Source organism: Limanda limanda, chromosome 19, assembly GCF_963576545.1.
Source record: "Limanda limanda chromosome 19, fLimLim1.1, whole genome shotgun sequence".
Taxonomy (NCBI): domain Eukaryota; kingdom Metazoa; phylum Chordata; class Actinopteri; order Pleuronectiformes; family Pleuronectidae; genus Limanda; species Limanda limanda.
Window position 1 is genome coordinate 22,872,400 of NC_083654.1, and position 17,500 is coordinate 22,889,899.

Sequence of the window (17,500 nt, forward strand, 5' to 3'; positions counted from 1 at the left end):
CCGGAAGCCGTAGGGCGTGGTCACATGCTCGACGTGCGGCGCGTCCATGTCCGCGGACTCTGCCGCTGCAGCGGCGGAGCGACGCGGCATGCCGCCCCCTGGCGGCAGGCGGAGCAGTGACCGGGCGGAGGGGCGGAGCGGGACTTCCGGGGGACTGGATCCCGGACTGTCCTCATCCCGGTCGGACAGAAGTCTGTCCCGGTCCGGTGAGCTCCGGTGAGGGGACAACACGAGGCGCAGGCTGCGGGACGGGCTGAGGAAGACCGGGACCCGGTCCGGAGTCAGGAGCAGGGTCCGCAGAGAGGATCCGGATCTAACCACCGACATGATCCTGATGCTGCAGAGACAAGAGGGTTCAGAAGACCTGCAGGTCGGATCCGGTTCAGTCAGAACAGATCCTGACCGGGATCAGAACTTAAACCCAGAGGATCAGAGCAGGTCCAGAAGCAGGTCCAGCACCTGGTCCAGCACCTGGTCTGAAGAGAGCTGACGGAGTCCTTCAGCAGCTGGATCCAGTTCTGATCAGACCTGGACCTCTTTATAAAACAAGTCCACGTGCACGCGCACGCTGGAGATTCACTTCATTAATCACTTTCACCTGGACACCTGCCCCAAGCCCCGCCCTATACACGCCCACAATCACCCTTCTGACCAATGGGCTTCTCTGAATGACCACGTGACTGAAGCAGGAAATAAAGGTTCTCATCAGAATGTGAAGGAACAGCTTTTATCTCCAGAACGTGTTTTAATCAGTTTTATTATTATTATTAATTTAACTGCTGAAAAACCTTTTAAGTGTCTGAGCACAAGAAGGACTGATGGATCCAAGGATATTATGGGATGTTGGCAGTGATAAAGTCACATGATCTGAATCAAAGGATTCATCTGAATGTGTCTGTAAATCCGTATTTCACCAAAAGTCAAAATACATTTTGGACAAATACTGAACAAAAACCAACAGAATCCAAACTGCATTTGGATTCTGTTGGTTTTTAATAAGCTGGTAAAAAAACCAGAAGGTGAAATGTTGCTTTACTGACCCCCCCCCCCCCCCCCCCCAGACAGATATGACCACCTGAAACAAACTTCAGTTTTATATGAAGAATTCCACATCATGTTCAGACGAAGAGCTTTTACTGCAGCGAGACAAACATGGAGGAGCTGCTAAAAACAGCAGGAAGTCAGGATCCTCCACAATAAGAGTTCAAAATTCCCTCCAGAAAAAAAGCAGGAGTACCCAAAAACAACCACACTCATCTTCATCATCATCATCATCATCATGTTCCCTGTATTAAAATCAGTCATTTTGTTCCCAGAGTTCGAGGCGTCCTCCTCCCAGTGCATCATGGGAGTTCAGCCACACAGTGACCTTTGACCAGGTCCTCGTCTCTGTGGAAAGAGCGTCGGTCTCATCATGTGAAAATCAGTTCACCACATGGGATTTAAAGTCTGCAGCGTCTCCGAGTCCCGCCCCTTCCGCGGGCGTCAGTGCATGTCATCAGGAAGGGGGGGCGGGGCTTCTTCCAGTGGTCAGAGCGTCTGGTTGGCTGGCTGTCTCCGTGGCAGCTGGCATGTGATTGGTCAGAGTCCATCAGTCACTGTCAGAGCCGACGGCTGACGAGCCTTTCCTCTTCCTCTTTGGAGCTTTGGGCTTGGAGTCTTCCTCCTCCTGCAACGAGAAGGAAACAACGTTATGTAAATTCATATCAAACATGCTCATCTTCAGGTTGAGGATCTGATTATTGTTATGACTGTAAACTGTTTTCATGCTCTTGTTCATCGTTGCAGCCTCTGTCTCAAACACTGGGTTCTAGCTCATGTCTGTCAGCTCTGCTCTGATTGGTCAACAGCTTCCACTCTGTGATTGGTCAGCTGGTCTAGATGTCTCGGCCAAAAGGAGTCGTACGTCACCACATGGCGGCCATCTTGCTACAGGCGGCTCGCTCACCCATAACATTGTGTTGTACTTTTTAAATAACCATAAATTTTCAACCGATTTTTAAAACTGTTTGGTTTGTTACAAACGTCCGAGATGTATTTATGACACAGCATACTTATGAATAATTATGTTATTTTCTAATAAATTGAACTACTTATGCAGTGTCATAACTACATCTCTGACGTTTATAACAAACCAAACCGTTTAAAAATCGGTTGAAAATTGAGCAAGTTTTGGTTATTTAAAAAGTACAACACAATGTTATGGGTGAGCGAGCCGCCTGTAGCAAGATGGCCGCCATGTGGTGACGTTCGACTCCATTGGCCGGCAACGCGGACGAGACTTCTAGAGCTGGTCCACTCTGTGCAGGAAGTGTCAGCCTCTCCAGCTGTGAAAGGGGGCGTGTTTCTCTACAGTGGACGATTGTGACCGGACGGCGCTGTGTGTCATGAACGTTCCACCAACAGCAGGACACGGGTCCCGTCGGGGGCGGAGCTCCCTTTCACGCTGGTATGGAGCCCGGAGACGTGGGCGCTACGTACCGAGGCGCTGCTGGAGGCGCTCTCCTCCTCGTTGGTGGGCGGAGCCGCTCCTTTCCTGGAGCGCGGCGAGGAGGCGGGAGCTTTACGACGGGACTTGGGAGGCTTCGACTGAGAGTCCTCGTACTCCTCCGCCAGAGCGAACAGGTCGCTGAACCTGCAGCAACAGGAAGTGAGGTAGGTTATGATGTCATCAGCACGTGTGTGTGTGTTACTACGTGTGTGTGTGTTACTACGTGTGTGTGTGTGTGTATACGTGTGTGTACCTCATCTTGTGTGCCTCGTCACAGCTGGCCTGAACGTGCTGCAGTGCCTGGAGGATCGGAGTCTGAGTGAAGACTGACAGAGAGACACAAGGATCAGTTATCAGGGATCAACAGATCAGGTCTGAGTGATGGGGGGGGGGGGTGGGGGGGACTCACAGTTGTTCTTGTTGTTGCTCAGACTCAGTCTCAGGTTGTCCATGTGCTCCAGGATCTGTTCCAGAGTCAGCTGAGCCAGTTTACTGCTGGAGCTACGGAGACTGACACACACAGACACATGTTACTACACACGTGTTACTACACACATGTCACTACACACGTGTTACTACACACGTGTTACTACACACGTGTTACTACACACGTGTTACTACACACGTGTCCCTGCGTGGACAACAGGACCGGCCGGGACCTGCAGAGATCTGAGCTCTGTCCTCTTATACTTTCCCTGTTTACAGGAAACACACATTTCACCACACGCGTCTTTCAGAACACAAATATCTCAGGATGAAGAAGAGGATGTGTGAGTCTGTCCACGGCTTGTGTGTGAGTCTGTCCACGGCTCATGTGTGAGTCTGTCCACGGCTTGTGTGTGAGTCTGTCCACGGCTTGTGTGTGAGTCTGTCCACGGCTCGTGTGTGAGTCTGTCCACGGCTCGTGTGTGAGTCTGTCCACGGCTCGTGTGTGTGTCTGTCCACGGCTCGTGTGTGAGTCTGTCCAGGGCTCGTGTGTGTCTGTCCTCACCTCTGTCTCTTGCGTGGCTGGTTGTTGTTCTTGATCAGCTGAGCCTTGATGTGTTCTCCCAGCGTGTCGTCGTATTTGGACGCCCAGTGTCTCAGGATGCTGGTGGTGAACTGGTCCTCGGGATGACAGGGACGACTCAGGACCATCTTCACCATCTCCTCACTGGGCCTGACACACACAGACACACACACACACACACACTTTAACAGGGACAACCACACCTGCAGTGTAAAGAAGGACTAAAAGTTTTCGTTGTGATTTTCATACTTTTCCCTCCGAAGCTGCAGCAGCAGACATGATAAAGCTTCTGGATGTTCTGCAAACACAAAGGAAATCAACAATAAGAAAAGCTTCACACAGGTTGATCAGGTTTATTTCTCTGTAATAATCTGTGTCCACTCGGGTTGGTCGTTGTCAGCGGTCACCTTTGTACTTGACGTGCTGCAGGATGGGGATGATGGTCTCCAGAGGGATGCTGTGAGCCAGGAACAGCTGCCAGGTGCTGTACTGCTCAAACGTCTCCCAGTCCAGAGACTGAACTGTTCACAGGAAGCAAACACACATCAGCTGCAGCTCTACACTGACACAATAAAAGCTGTTGTGTAACGGTTTCTCACTGAGGATGTTGAGCACGGAGTCCTTCCTGAACATCACCAGGTTTCCCATCATCACATGACACATCAGCTCCTGTAACTACACACACACACACACACAAACGTTAATTATGAGAATAATGAACCGTCGGTACGAACAGATTTGTTCTTATGTTCAGAATGTGAGTCCAGACTTGCATATGAGTCAGAAGAAGTTCTTCAGATGAGGCTTTTCACTAATGGATCTTAACGCTGTACTTCACAATGTAAACTCTGATCCGATCCTGTCATTGTCACATATTTTAAAACATTTTCATATTGAACTATTTCTTCAGTATTTCAGTGACACAGTGTTAACAGCTGCTTCAGTCTCTTCATTCCACTGCTGATGAAAAGTCCAGGCTTATTTTTCTGTATCTCTGAAATCAGCACTTTAATCTCCAAACTCTCAATGTTCTTTACTCTTTGGGTCTTGAACACATCTCACGGCAGCAAGTTGAGCCTTAATTGGTAATATTGGGCCGTTAATTATGCAAATTTACTATCTTCACACAAGCTCACTCGTTGGATAAATCCTACAGGTCATGTTCGTTCAAACGTAGGAGAAATTTATAAGAATACAAACATGTTGAAGGAGGAACATTGTAAATATGAAGATTTCAAATTGAGTTTAAACTAGAATCACCACCTTGTGTTTGTTGTATGTTTCCACCAAACAGAGAAGGTTCAGATCACGTTAATAACACGTTAATAACACGTTAATAACACGTGTCAGTTACCTGCGTGGAGTCGATGACGGCCACGATCATGTTGAGCAGCTCGCCGCTTCTCAACGTCTCATCTGGAAACTGAACAGACACCAAGACAAGAGAGTGAGTGAGTGTGTGTGTGTGTGTGTGTGTACCTCAGAGTATATGGAGGGAGTGTGTGTGTGTGTGTGTACCTCAGAGTATATGGAGGGAGTGTGTGTGTGTGTGTGTGTACCTCAGAGTATATGGAGGGAGTGTGTTTGTGTGTATCTCAGAGAATATGGAGGGAGTGTGTGTGTGTGTACCTCAGAGTATATGGAGGGAGTGTGTGTGTGTATGTGTGTACCTGAGAGTATATAGAGGGAGTGTGTGTGTGTATGTGTGTACCTGAGAGTATATAGAGGGAGTGTGTGTGTACCTCAGAGTATATGGAGGGTGTGTGTGTGTGTGTACCTCAGAGTATATGGAGGGAGTGTGTGTGTGTGTATCTCAGAGTATATGGAGGGAGTGTGTGTGTGTGTGTTCCTCAGAGTATATGGAGGGAGTGTGTGTGTGTGTGTACCTCAGAGTATATGGAGGGAGTGTGTGTGTGTGTGTGTACCTCAGAGTATATGGAGGGAGTGTGTGTGTGTGTGTGTTCCTCAGAGTATATGGAGGGAGTGTGTGTGTACCTCAGAGTATTTGGAGGGAGTGTGTGTGTACCTCAGAGTATATGGAGGGAGTGAGTGTGTGTGTGTGTACCTCACAGTATATGGAGGGAGTGTGTGTGTGTGTGTGTTAGTACCTCAGAGTATATGGAGGGAGTGTGTGTGTGTGTGTGTGTACCTCATATGGAGGGAGTGTGTGTGTACCTCAGAGTATATGGAGGGAGTGTGTGTGTGTGTACCTCATATGGAGGGAGTGTGTGTGTGTGTACCTCACAGTATATGGAGGGAGTGTGTGTGTGTGTGTGTGTGTGTACCTCAGAGTATATGGAGGGAGTGTGTGTGTGTAGCTCAGAGTATATGGAGGGAGTGTGTGTGTACCTCAGAGTATATGGAGGGGGTGTGTGTGTGTGTGTACCTCAGAGTATATGGAGGGAGTGTGTGTGTGTAGCTCAGAGTATATGGAGGGAGTGTGTGTGTACCTCAGAGTATATGGAGGGTGTGTGTGTGTGTGTGTGTGTGTGTGTGTGTACCTCAGAGTATATGGAGGGTGTGTGTGTGTGTGTGTGTACCTCAGAGTATATGGAGGGAGTGAGGTAGCAGAGCAGGCGGATGTCGTCCTCCTGACACGCCTTCATGTCCATCATCAGACATGTGTGCAGGTCCCCGAGAGCCGTCGCCTGAGCGAACGACTCGTACAGCATCATCTTTCCATTTGCTGCTTTACTGAGAACACAAACACACAAACACACACAGGAGGTTGAGTTGTGCTGCTGAGAGCCGGACAGACCACTGACCATCAGTGACATCATCAGTGGGGGCTTCTCACCTGGCCTTCAGGTAGTAGAGCAGGTGGTATCCGATCTTGGGTTGTTTCTGGTAAAGTTCAGCCAACATGTCGAGCAGAACGGAGAAGCCGCTGTTGTCTTCCTGCATCGTGACCAGGTTCCTGAAGATCAGACAGACGGGTTTACACACCGACTCCTCCAGGGACCTGAGACAGGTGGACATCAGAGAGAGAGAGAGACAGGTGAGCAGAGATGGAAACACGGATCGTGTGACCAACAGGGGGCAGCACAGTAACACAGTAGAAGACAGGAAGGGTCTTACTCCTCAGTGATCTCCTCTGGAAGAACATCTCCTCTGAAATGATCTTTAAACAGTTCTGCCAGACAAGAGGCCAGACCCGACATCTGCTCTGTGTCAAAGTCCTCCTGGAACATCAGAGAACATCAGAGAACATCAGAGAGCAAAGTACACAAGATATTGTGGCTTCCTTTTTGTGTACAACAGGAAGAAGGGGCGTCTGTATCCGTGTGGATGAGCTGTAAACAACAACACTGATCTTTCCACAGCAGAATGTATGAACACTAAGTCCAACACAACACTAACTACACAACATGTCAGGACAACACACTACAGAGCTCATGTGGGAGAACAGCTGAGGTGAAAGTGAAACAGCCATGTTCTGGATCACATTCAAACTGAAACTTTATGGATTTGAGACGTTTCTAAATCTAATAAGTTCTGTTCTGTTTCTCCAGTTACTAGTTACTGAGTGGAACACACCACTGACAGGATGAGCAGATGTTAACCTGCACTGGATGTTCCTCTGGTGCTGGTTTCTGTTGGAGTCTAAATAACATTAAAGCATCTTTATTGAAACAAAGAGAACTCACCTCCAGGATCAGGTCCACGATCTCCTGCATCACCTCACACTGAGTCTCTGTGTCACTGAGGACAGAGTCAGATTGAGTATTAAAGTAATGACCAGGAGAAAACATTATCATCATATTAAAGTCATATTAACTGATTAATTATTCATTAATCCACAGTGACCTCAATCTTCTCAGATTCTCATCTGAAGCCCACAGGTGGAACTGAGGACCTGAAGGAAGACTGTGGCCTCTCACCTGGATTTCTGCAGCTGCAGCACTTTCTCCTTCATGGTGTCATCTAATTGGTCCTGCCAGGGTGTGATGTCAGCAGGCTCCTCCATCACGGCCTCTTTGATTGGATGGAACCTGAACTCCCGTTTCTTTCCTGCACAGTGATTGGGCGACAGGAAGGGTTATGAATGAGCAGCTCACTCTGAGGAGTTCACATGTGGCAGGTCAACCAGTCTCACAAGGATCAACCTGCAGCTGCAGAGAACCAGAGTGCGTCTTTAAACTGGGAAACACTCGCTGGCTCCAATGTAAACATGGTCCTACATTATGGATATATAATAATTCCTCATTCTGGTTTCAACTGGAATAACCATTTAATGTGGTTTATCTCCATCTCGTCACCTTTGTTGTTGACTTCCTCCTCATCGTCACTGAAGGCCGCCTCAGTGTTGTCATAGCAACCCTCTTCCTTGTCCAACACGTGGTTGTCCATCTCTAAAGAAACAGCCTCTTCCATTTTTACTGCAGGACACAAAAACAATGTGTTAACACTGCAACACTGTGTGTGTGTGTGTGTGTGTGTGTGTCTGTGTGTGTGTGTTACCTTCAGTTGGGGGGGAGGGCGAGCTGCAGAACTCAGGGAATCTCTCTCTTAGCATCGATCGAAGTTCTCGGTCCAGTTTTGGATTATCAAACAGTGGAGCGAGGTGACTGAGACACAAGAGATCAATATCAATATCAATAATCAATATCAATAATCAATCCAATCTGCAGCATTAAAAGTGAAACACGGTTCTTTGGTTCTTACGCCAGCACTCTCTTCTCCATGATGAAGGTGAGCGAGTTGCAGACACCCTGACGGACCTGAGTCTCCAGCGGAGGGAAGAAGTGAGGGATGATCTGAGGAAGGAAACAGGGAGAGAAGGAAAGGAGAGAGAGAAGGTCGTCACGTGTTAGAAACTCGTCCACACGTCCACTCGCTCACTGGGAAGCTTCCACACATCGTCCTGCTGGTTCCTCACATGGACTCTGACATGTTACAGATGTTTTACCAGGAGGCTGCAGGAGAAGATCCAGAACATGTCCAGAGACACTGACTAACACATGTGTTCTCACATAGAGAACATGTGAGGAACATGTGAGGAACATGTGAGGAACACGGCAGGGACACATCAGGAACATGACAGAAATTGACATGACAGAAATTCCGTTCATGTCTGAAAACAGCATGTGTGTGTCAGTGTGTGTGTGTGTGTGTGTGTGTGTGTCAGTGTGTGTGTGTGTGTGTCAGTGTGTGTGTGTGTTACCCTGCACATGAAGTCCAGCAGTGTGGCGGTGATGGCAGGATGAGGCTTCATGGAGTGATGCATCACCAGGATGGCTGGTTCTGACCCAGAGCAACACAACAACAACATCAATACAACAGTCTGCATGTTAATTAACACACATTTAGATTTATAATTGTATTTAATCCATTTTAATCTGCCTCTTATAATAATACTTGTATCATCAAAAAAAACAGAGTACTTCACAAATCAAAGCAAGCAGATGAAACACAAAGAAAAGACAATAAAATGAGAAATAGAATAAAACGATAGAAAAACACAAGAGAAGAAGAAACTGAGATAAAAAAATCAACAGAAACAACTGCAACTCGACCAATAACAAGCTGAGCAGTGTGTGTGTGTGTGTGTGTGTGTGTGTGTGTGTGTGTGTGTGTCTGTGTGTGTGTGTGTGTGTGTGTCTCACCTATGTTCATGATGCTGTCTTTCTCTGGATTGAAGAAGAGCCAATCATAGAAGAGCGCCAGCTTGGCGTTGGAGGCAGCTACGTTCGACTGGAGACAAAAACAGTTTTTAATCAACACTTGTTGAAAGTTATGAGAACCTTCAGATGGACAGTCGGAGGCCCCGCCCCCTTACCGTGCAGGTGGTGAGCAGCCAGCCAATGATAGCCCAGCGAGGTAGGATGTCCGAGCTCAGCACCTCATTGGACGGATGGACCACTCCACAGATGTAGCGAATCAGATCGCAGCGCAGTGATTGGCTCTCGGCCGTGGACAGGTACTGTCTCTGGAACCAGTCCTGGTATCGCTTCTGCTGCCCGAAGCGGACCTGGACACACGGGGGGGGAGACAAGCAGCATCCAATTAAACAGCTCGTCACAGAATTAATGTGTGAAAGATAAACTCTGTGTGTGTGTGTGTGTGTGTGTGTGTGTGTGTCTTTACCCTGGAGGTCATGAACAGCAGCTTGGTCTCCATGTCCGGTGTGAGTCGACACGCCAGGAACTTTCTGGAGGTGCGAGCGGTCAGCAGCTGGAGGACTCCTGACACACACACACAGACACAGACACAGACACAGACACAGACACAGACACAGACACACACACACACACACACACACACACACACACACACACACACACACACACACACACACACACACACACACACATTGCATATCAGCAGCTCCAGGGTCTGAGGTGTGTGAAAGCTGGTTTACTGAGGCCTGAGGATTGTGGGTAGTGTAGTTTACCAGTGAACTGAGCACTGAGGACCTGTGGGTTGTGCAGCAGGTCTCTCCAGATCAGATCGATCTCTGGGATCCGAGCAACGTTCTGCAGCAGACGAACCAGATCTCTGCCCATGATCAGACACTCCATGAACTACAAACACACACAGGGTTGTCAGGGTAACCGCACTCCGTGACTCACTTCTTCCTCATGTCGTTCTTACTTCCTTCTTGCTTCGTTACTTCCATCCCTACAGTTCTCTTCTCCTTCCTGACTCAGGTTGGACCTCTGCCCTCCCTTACCTTCTCCCTCAGCATGCTGATGCAGTAGTCCACCTCCTTCTGGCGGAGGATCAGCAGGTTGGGGGCGCCGTGGTCCACGATCAGGCGCAGGTAGGTGTAGACCGACATGGCGATCAGCATCCCGCTCTTCAGGACCCACTCCCTGCACAGAGACACACATTCAGCTGCTTCACTGTAGAAGTTCCTCACGTTCCTTCCAGATGAACGACTCCTCTACTCAAGGTTGATCCTGTCTGCTGTGATCAGGTGATGGGAGAGAAACAGAGGAAACCTACTTCTGGTCCAGCAGGATCTCCAGGACGTTCTCAGCCAACCACAGGTTCTTAGTGGAGATATCTCCTCCTGAAGATCAAACAATAAAGACTCAGCTGGTGTTTCAGGTGAGAGAGTGAACTCGTGAGGACGCTCACTGACCTGCGATCTGTTTCAGCAGCGTCATGACGACGCCGTCGGCTCCGATCACGCTGCTCTTCACCAGCTCCCGGACCAGCCACACCAGCTGCAGGCGGGTCAGAGGTCAGAGGTCACAGAGGCCACATCCAAACCAATATATCATCATTTAAAAAATAAAATAACCTTCTTCCACACAAGAGTTTACTAAAGTCTCAGTTTCTGTTCAGACTGAATCACCACCCCAGAGATTTCAAACTGAAACAAAACCAGTTCACACCAGTTTTTGGTTCAGAGGCTGGAAACGCCACCAGGCGTAACCATAGCAACGGCGATGGGTGGAGCAGCTTGTTCACCTGAGTCCTCGGGACGTCCTGTAGTTTGAGGAACTTCTCCATCAGGATCTGGTTGATCTTCACCAGGATCACGTTCATCCCGTCTCGGTTGACCAGCGTCAGGTCTCGGTAACACTGCCACACACACACACACACAGCGCTGTCAGAATGATGTCATGGTGATGTCATGGTGATGTCACACATGGATCACGCTGCGGTGGCGTCTCACCCTCTGAGCCTGGGCCGGTTCCGTGAGGAGCAGCGTGAACAGCCCCAGACACACCTCCTCATGCTGCTGCTGGCCCTTACACACCTGAGGGAACAGCCAAACAGGAAGTTCAGCCAAACAGGAAGTTCAGGCAATGGGAGGCGGCTGGTTGCCATGGTGATTGTACACTTGGTTTTTCTTACATTAGCAGTGAGCGCGTCGTTAGCTTCTCTCTCAGACAGCCCGTTGGTCAGCGCCTGCACGATCCCTGCACACCGCTCCGACTTCTGTGCACACACAATAACACAAACAGACACACACACACACAGCGACAGAAACACAGACACACAATAACACAAACAGACACACACAGCGACAGAAAAACAGACACACACACACAATAACACAATCATAGACACACACACAGCGACAGAAACACAGACAAACACACAAACAATAACACAAACATAGACACACACACCCAAACACCCAAAAACAAAGACACACACAAACAGACACACACCGCGGACACACACCCAAACATATACACGCATACAGCGACAGACACACAGACAGAGACACACAGTAGACACATACATTAACACACCGACAGACACACACAATAACACAAACACAGACACACACAAACACAGGTTAGTAGCTGATCTGACAGTCGAAGCCACATGAACACGTCACTCAGGTGTGTGTGTGTGTGTGTGTGTGTGTGTGTGTATCTCAGTCCTTTGACAGAAACCAAACAGCCCCATGGCGCATGCGCACCTGTCACTTTCTACCCATATGTTTACGTAGGGTTAGCATGCTATGCTAACAGTCGGTAAGGTGTGCCGCTAACCCGCTTCCCCCGGGGCTCGGTGCCACCGGACCCGGCTCGGCGGCCTCACCCGGCGGGTCCACCGGGGGTTCGCTCCGGCTGCAGCCGGGTAACACATGTCCCCGGGCGGCTGTGCCATGCTAGCGCTGCTAGCCCCCTGCTAGCCGTGCTAACTAGCCTAGCCTGGGTGATCCAGTGGCTCCTCGTCTTTGTTTTAAACTAAACTCAAAGTGCTCGTGTCCCCCGGAGTTATCCCGGGTTATCTGCGCTCCAGGAGCCGCTGGCCCGGGTCAGCCTACCTCTTCCAGCTCGTCCTTGGTGTCCAGCAGGGTGGACACCAGGAGCCGGCCCTGCGGCTTCGCCTTGGCCGGTGCAGGCTCCATCTGCTCCCGCCTCGCCTCGCCGGGCCCCGCGGAGCTGAGCGCTGGTCCCCGTGGGGGGGGGGGGGGGTCAGGGGGTCGGTGCACCGGGGGGCGAGCGGCGGGTCAGGGGGTCGCGCTCGGCTCGGGTACCGGGGCTGGTGCACTTGTCTCCGGGCAGCGGTGACTCTCAGTCCCGCTCTGAGGCTCCGACCACCGCACACACATAACGGACATCCGCACCGGGACCAGCCGCGCTCAGCCAATCACAGCGCGACCTGCTCTGAGTGACGGGGCGCTGGACCAATCACAGGACAGCAACTATGGAGCCAATCCCAGGGCTGCTGTGCCTTGATCAGGAACACGTAAACATCAATAACACAGAACAATCACCAAAATAAACACACAAATACTACATGTGATCATGATTTAAATAAACTTTATTGATCATCTGCAGCTTCAAATACTACAACATTAAAATCAAAGACCAGTGAAATATCTTATGAGATTTGAGGCTGTCGTGACTTTATGGTTAAAAACATGTTGAACGATTCACTAAAGTTTCCTGTTGATTTGAAATGAGAGCAGAACTCTGTGTGTTTAAATCAAAGAGTCTCTGAAGATTCACATGAACTTCATCGTAAATTATTACTTTCTATATCCTCCATGTTTTCTGGAAAAAACTATTCATCTGTAGTAATTTTATAGAAAACATACATTTGTATTTTAGCAATAATCAGCAGAACATAAAAAAGAGCTGATTTGGAACTTTTATCCCAGAGTTAACAGTTACACAAACATAATATTAAAGTTTATTTTGTATTTACACAACATTTGATTTATTAACATGGAACATTCTTAGGTCAGAGGTAACTATCCAATCGGAGAGGAGGAGGGAGGGGCCAACACCATCTTGTAGTTTCTATCCACATCTCCTCCGTCTGTCAGTTGTCTTCCTCTGTCAGTTGTCGTCCTCTGTCAGTTGTCGTCCTCTGTCGGTTGTTGTCCTCGGTCGGTTGTCGTCCTCTGTCGGTCGTCGTCCTCTGTCAGTTGTCGTCCTCTGTCAGTTGTCGTCCTCTGTCAGTTGTCGTCCTCTGTCGGTTGTTGTCCTCGGTCGGTTGTCGTCCTCTGTCGGTCGTCGTCCTCTGTCAGTTGTCGTCCTCTGTCAGTTGTCTTCCTCTGTCAGTTGTCTTCCTCTGTCGGTTGTTGTCCTCTGTCGGTTGTTGTCCTCTGTCGGTTGTCGTCCTCGGTCGGTTGTCGGTCTTCCTCTGTCGGTTGTCGTCCTCTGTCAGTTGTTGTCCTCTGTCGGTTGTGTCTGTCGGTTGTTGTCCTCTGTCAGTTGTCGTCCTCTGTCAGTTGTCGTCCTCTGTCGGTTGTCGTCCTCTGTCGGTTGTCGTCCTCTGTCGGTTGTCGTCCTCTGTCGGTTGTCGTCCTCTGTCGGTTGTCGTCCTCTGTCGGTTGTCGTCCTCTGTCAGTTGTCGTCCTCTGTCAGTTGTCTTCCTCTGTCAGTTGTCTTCCTCTGTCGGTTGTGTCTGTCGGTTGTCTTCCTCTGTCGGTTGTCGTCCTCTGTCAGTTGTTGTCCTCTGTCGGTTGTGTCTGTCGGTTGTTGTCCTCTGTCAGTTGTTGTCCTCTGTCAGTTGTCGTCCTCTGTCAGTTGTCCTCCTCTCCCAGCAGCCAGTACGTCCTCATTGGTCCTTTCCCCTTCACCTGGATTTCTCCTCGGAGCTCCAGTGTGAAGCAGCTGAATTCCTGCAGAACCTGACGAGTTGCTTCTGACACGTGAATCTTCAAAGCTGCAGAAACAGACGTCATGTGAGTGAACCTGCTCGTACTGTGCACGTGTCTTTGTGAGGAACGTGTGTGTGTGTGTGTGTGTGTGTGTGTGTGTGTGTGTGTGTGTGTGTGTGTGTGTTACCCTCTCCGTTGGACTCCATGCGTGACGTTGTGTTGACCGTGTCTCCAAACAGACAGTACCTGGGCATCTTCAGCCCGACCACACCGGCACAAACTGGACCTGAACACACACAACAACAAAACTCATGTAGTGTATTTAATAAATCACATGACACACACTCACTTGCACTCACACACACACAGACACACACCGCTGTGTATGCCGATGCGGAGCAGCAGCTGCTGATTGGCTCGGTGTCGGGTCCTGAAGCTCTTCACAGCGTCCAGCAGGGCGAGAGACATGCGGGCGACCTCCCGGGCGTGGAGCTGACCGTTCCTCACAGGCAGGCCGGACACCACCATGTACGCATCGCCAATAGTCTCCACCTGGGGGCAGTGTGCACACAGGTTTGGATTTGCTTCTCACTCAGATTTGAAAGTCCCAACACGCAGCTCTTTAATCAGGAAGAACCTGAGAGCGGAGGCTAACATGCTAACAGAGCTTAGCACAGGCTGGAGCGGTGAAGGTGGTTCTACCTTGTAAACATCAAAGTTATCGATGATGGCGTCAAAGCAGGTGTAGAGGTCGTTCAGGAAAGTGACCACCTGCAGGGAGAGAAACCAGATTGAAACTTCCAGGTTCACAGAGTCCGAACGTCTGGTTCCTAGATGGAGTCGCCTGAGTTCTGCAGGGTTCTGCAGGGTTCTGTGGTTCCACTGACCTGCAGCGGCGTGCTCTCAGCAGACAGCGCCGTGAAGCCCACGATGTCACTGAAGTAAATGGTGACGGAGTCGAACGCTTCAGCCTGAACCGTCTCGCCTCGTTTCAGCTGCTCAGCCACGGAACTGTCAACAGACAAAACTGATCAACAGAACAAACCTGTAGTATTTCTGCAGTATAGTTACTGTGGTAGTATCTGATGCAGTATTACTGGAGTATAGTTACTGTGGTAGTATCTGGTGCAGTATTACTGCAGTATGGTTACTGTGGTAGTATCTGATGCAGTATTACTGCAGTATAGTTACTGTGGTAGTATCTGATGCAGTATTACTGCAGTATAGTTACTGTGGTAGTATCTGGTGCAGTATTACTGCAGTATAGTTACTGTGGTAGTATCTGATGCAGTATTACTGCAGTATAGTTACTGTGGTAGTATCTGATGCAGTATTACTGCAGTATAGTTACTGTGGTAGTATCTGGTGCAGTATTACTGCAGTATGGTTACTGTGGTAGTATCTGGTGCAGTATTACTGCAGTATAGTTACTGTGGTAGTATCTGGTGCAGTATTACTGCAGTATAGTTACTGTGGTAGTATCTGATGCAGTATTACTGCAGTATAGTTACTGTGGTAGTATCTGATGCAGTATTACTGCAGTATAGTTACTGTGGTAGTATCTGATGCAGTATTACTGCAGTATAGTTACTGTGGTAGTATCTGATGCAGTATTACTGCAGTATAGTTACTGTGGTAGTATCTGGTAGAGCAGAGCCTCGGCCTTGCGCTTCTCCTCGTGGTACGCCTGCGTCCTGTCCTCCACCAGCTCCTCCAGGTTGTTGGCGTACTGCTCCATCCGGGACAGGAGGTTGTCCAGGATGTTAGAACCATAACCTCTGCAGAGCAGACAGGTGGGGGTGAATATACAACAAACACACACACACACACACAGGCAGACTCACACACACACACACACACTCGCACTCACACTCACACTCACACTCACACACACACACACAGGCAGACTCACACACACACACACACACACACACACACACACACACACACTAACTGCTCCTGTCTTGATCTACCTGTAGCCGCCGGCCATAGAACTCAGAGTAACTACGTGTGTGTGTTTTCTGGTCTAACACACAAAGAGAATAAACATGCATTTATAAAATTTGTTGTTTCACGTATAAAACAGTCACTTTATTAGGGACACCTGAGGGGGAGTTTATGTGTTTCATCTCTTAGCTGAATGTTCCATGAGAGCAGAGATGTTGTTTAAAACCTGTTCTCACGTATCAAACACACACACACACACACAGACACACACACACACACACACACACCTGTGTTGTTTCCCCAGCAGGATCTTGATGGTGCTGAAGTCCGGCCTCTCGTTAGGCTCCTCCCTCCAGCAGCGCTGCATCAGGACGCCCAGCTCCTCGCTGTGACTGTGGACGCAGAGGGAGGGACGCAGGGGGGGGGCACCACCCCGAAGCACCGCCTGGATGATCTCTGTGGGGGGGGGGAGAGAGACGGTCATACATCTGTAATGTTTAATATGAATAATTCACATATATATATATACAGTCAGTATTTGAGGATACAGTAGTAGTAGTCAAATCAGTTCACTCTGAATATTGTTCTTCTGTTAAATCACTGCTGCTTCTGATCTGTTATACACATAGTGTCCACTGGGGGGGGCTATCCATCTATTCATCTCTCTATCCATCTCTCTATCATCTCTCTATCCCTCTCTCTATTCATCTCTCTATCCATCTATCCATCTCTCTATCCATCTCTCTATTCATCTATTCATCTATCCATCTCTCTATCCATCTCTCTATCTCTCTATCCATCTCTCTATTCATCTCTCTATCCATCTCTCTATATCTCTATCCATCTCTCTATCAGTTAGTGTGGGACTTGTCTCCTGACGACCTCTGACCTTTAGGGTTGAGGGTCTGGGTCTCCAGGTGGAAGACCCCTCTCAGCAGAGCCACTTCCTGCAGGATGACCCCGAAGCTGTAGACGTCCCCCTTCTGCGTCCCCCCGGGGGGGGGGCAGTCGGACCCCAGCAGCTCTGGAGCCGTCCACAGTTTACCTGCAGGTTCAACACAGAGTCACAGGAAGATTCACATTCTATCAACGTCTCATCGATCGACTGAAGGTAAAGGTTCTAATCAAACAGACGATTAGAGGAAAGATTATTTCACTAAACGTGTCAGACTTCAAATCAAATATAAAACTATAAACTATAAACTATAAACTACAAACTATAAACTATAAACAACAAACTACAAACTATAAACTATAAACTACAAACTATAAACTATTAACTATTAACTATTAACTATAAACTATAAACTATAAACTACAAACTATAAACTATAAACTATTAACTATAAACTATAAACTATAAACTATAAACTACAAACTCTAAACTATAAACTATTAACTATAAACTATAAACTATAAACTATAAACTACAAACTATAAACTATAAACTACAAACTATAAACTACAAACTATAAACTATAAATTACAAACTATAAACTATAAACTACAAACTATAAACTATAAACTA

General features: G+C 48.5%; 2 protein-coding genes across 2 annotated transcripts in view; both read right to left on the reverse strand.

Annotated features, from left to right (window-relative positions):
• Positions 1-1,076: 1,076 nt before the first annotated feature.
• On the reverse strand, positions 1,077-12,366 carry ints3 (integrator complex subunit 3). The gene is made up of 29 exons (XM_061092270.1): positions 12,238-12,366; positions 11,310-11,393; positions 11,128-11,211; positions 10,920-11,033; positions 10,588-10,672; positions 10,449-10,515; positions 10,174-10,315; positions 9,895-10,024; positions 9,588-9,685; positions 9,280-9,471; positions 9,107-9,194; positions 8,665-8,744; positions 8,166-8,257; positions 7,962-8,068; positions 7,760-7,879; positions 7,382-7,511; positions 7,148-7,202; positions 6,579-6,682; positions 6,298-6,462; positions 6,041-6,194; positions 4,855-4,923; positions 4,100-4,175; positions 3,908-4,021; positions 3,750-3,798; positions 3,483-3,650; positions 2,901-3,001; positions 2,745-2,817; positions 2,482-2,635; positions 1,077-1,669 (listed from the first exon to the last, which is right to left on the reverse strand). The coding sequence occupies exons 1-29, from the start codon at positions 12,319-12,321 to the stop codon at positions 1,592-1,594; spliced, it is 3,057 nt and encodes a 1,018-aa protein (XP_060948253.1). The 5' UTR covers positions 12,322-12,366; the 3' UTR covers positions 1,077-1,591.
• A 1,536-nt stretch (positions 12,367-13,902) lies between these two features.
• npr1a (natriuretic peptide receptor 1a) overlaps positions 13,903-17,500 on the reverse strand; it is a 26,292-nt gene continuing 22,694 nt past the window's right edge. Inside the window, exons 15-22 of the mRNA XM_061092268.1 lie at positions 16,862-17,017; positions 16,260-16,428; positions 15,657-15,803; positions 14,913-15,036; positions 14,728-14,796; positions 14,403-14,577; positions 14,213-14,311; positions 13,903-14,090 (exon numbers count right to left, since the gene is read on the reverse strand). Coding sequence (XP_060948251.1) covers positions 13,948-14,090; positions 14,213-14,311; positions 14,403-14,577; positions 14,728-14,796; positions 14,913-15,036; positions 15,657-15,803; positions 16,260-16,428; positions 16,862-17,017 — 1,082 coding nt within the window. The 3' untranslated portion in view covers positions 13,903-13,947. The remainder of the gene's footprint in view (positions 14,091-14,212; positions 14,312-14,402; positions 14,578-14,727; positions 14,797-14,912; positions 15,037-15,656; positions 15,804-16,259; positions 16,429-16,861; positions 17,018-17,500) is intronic.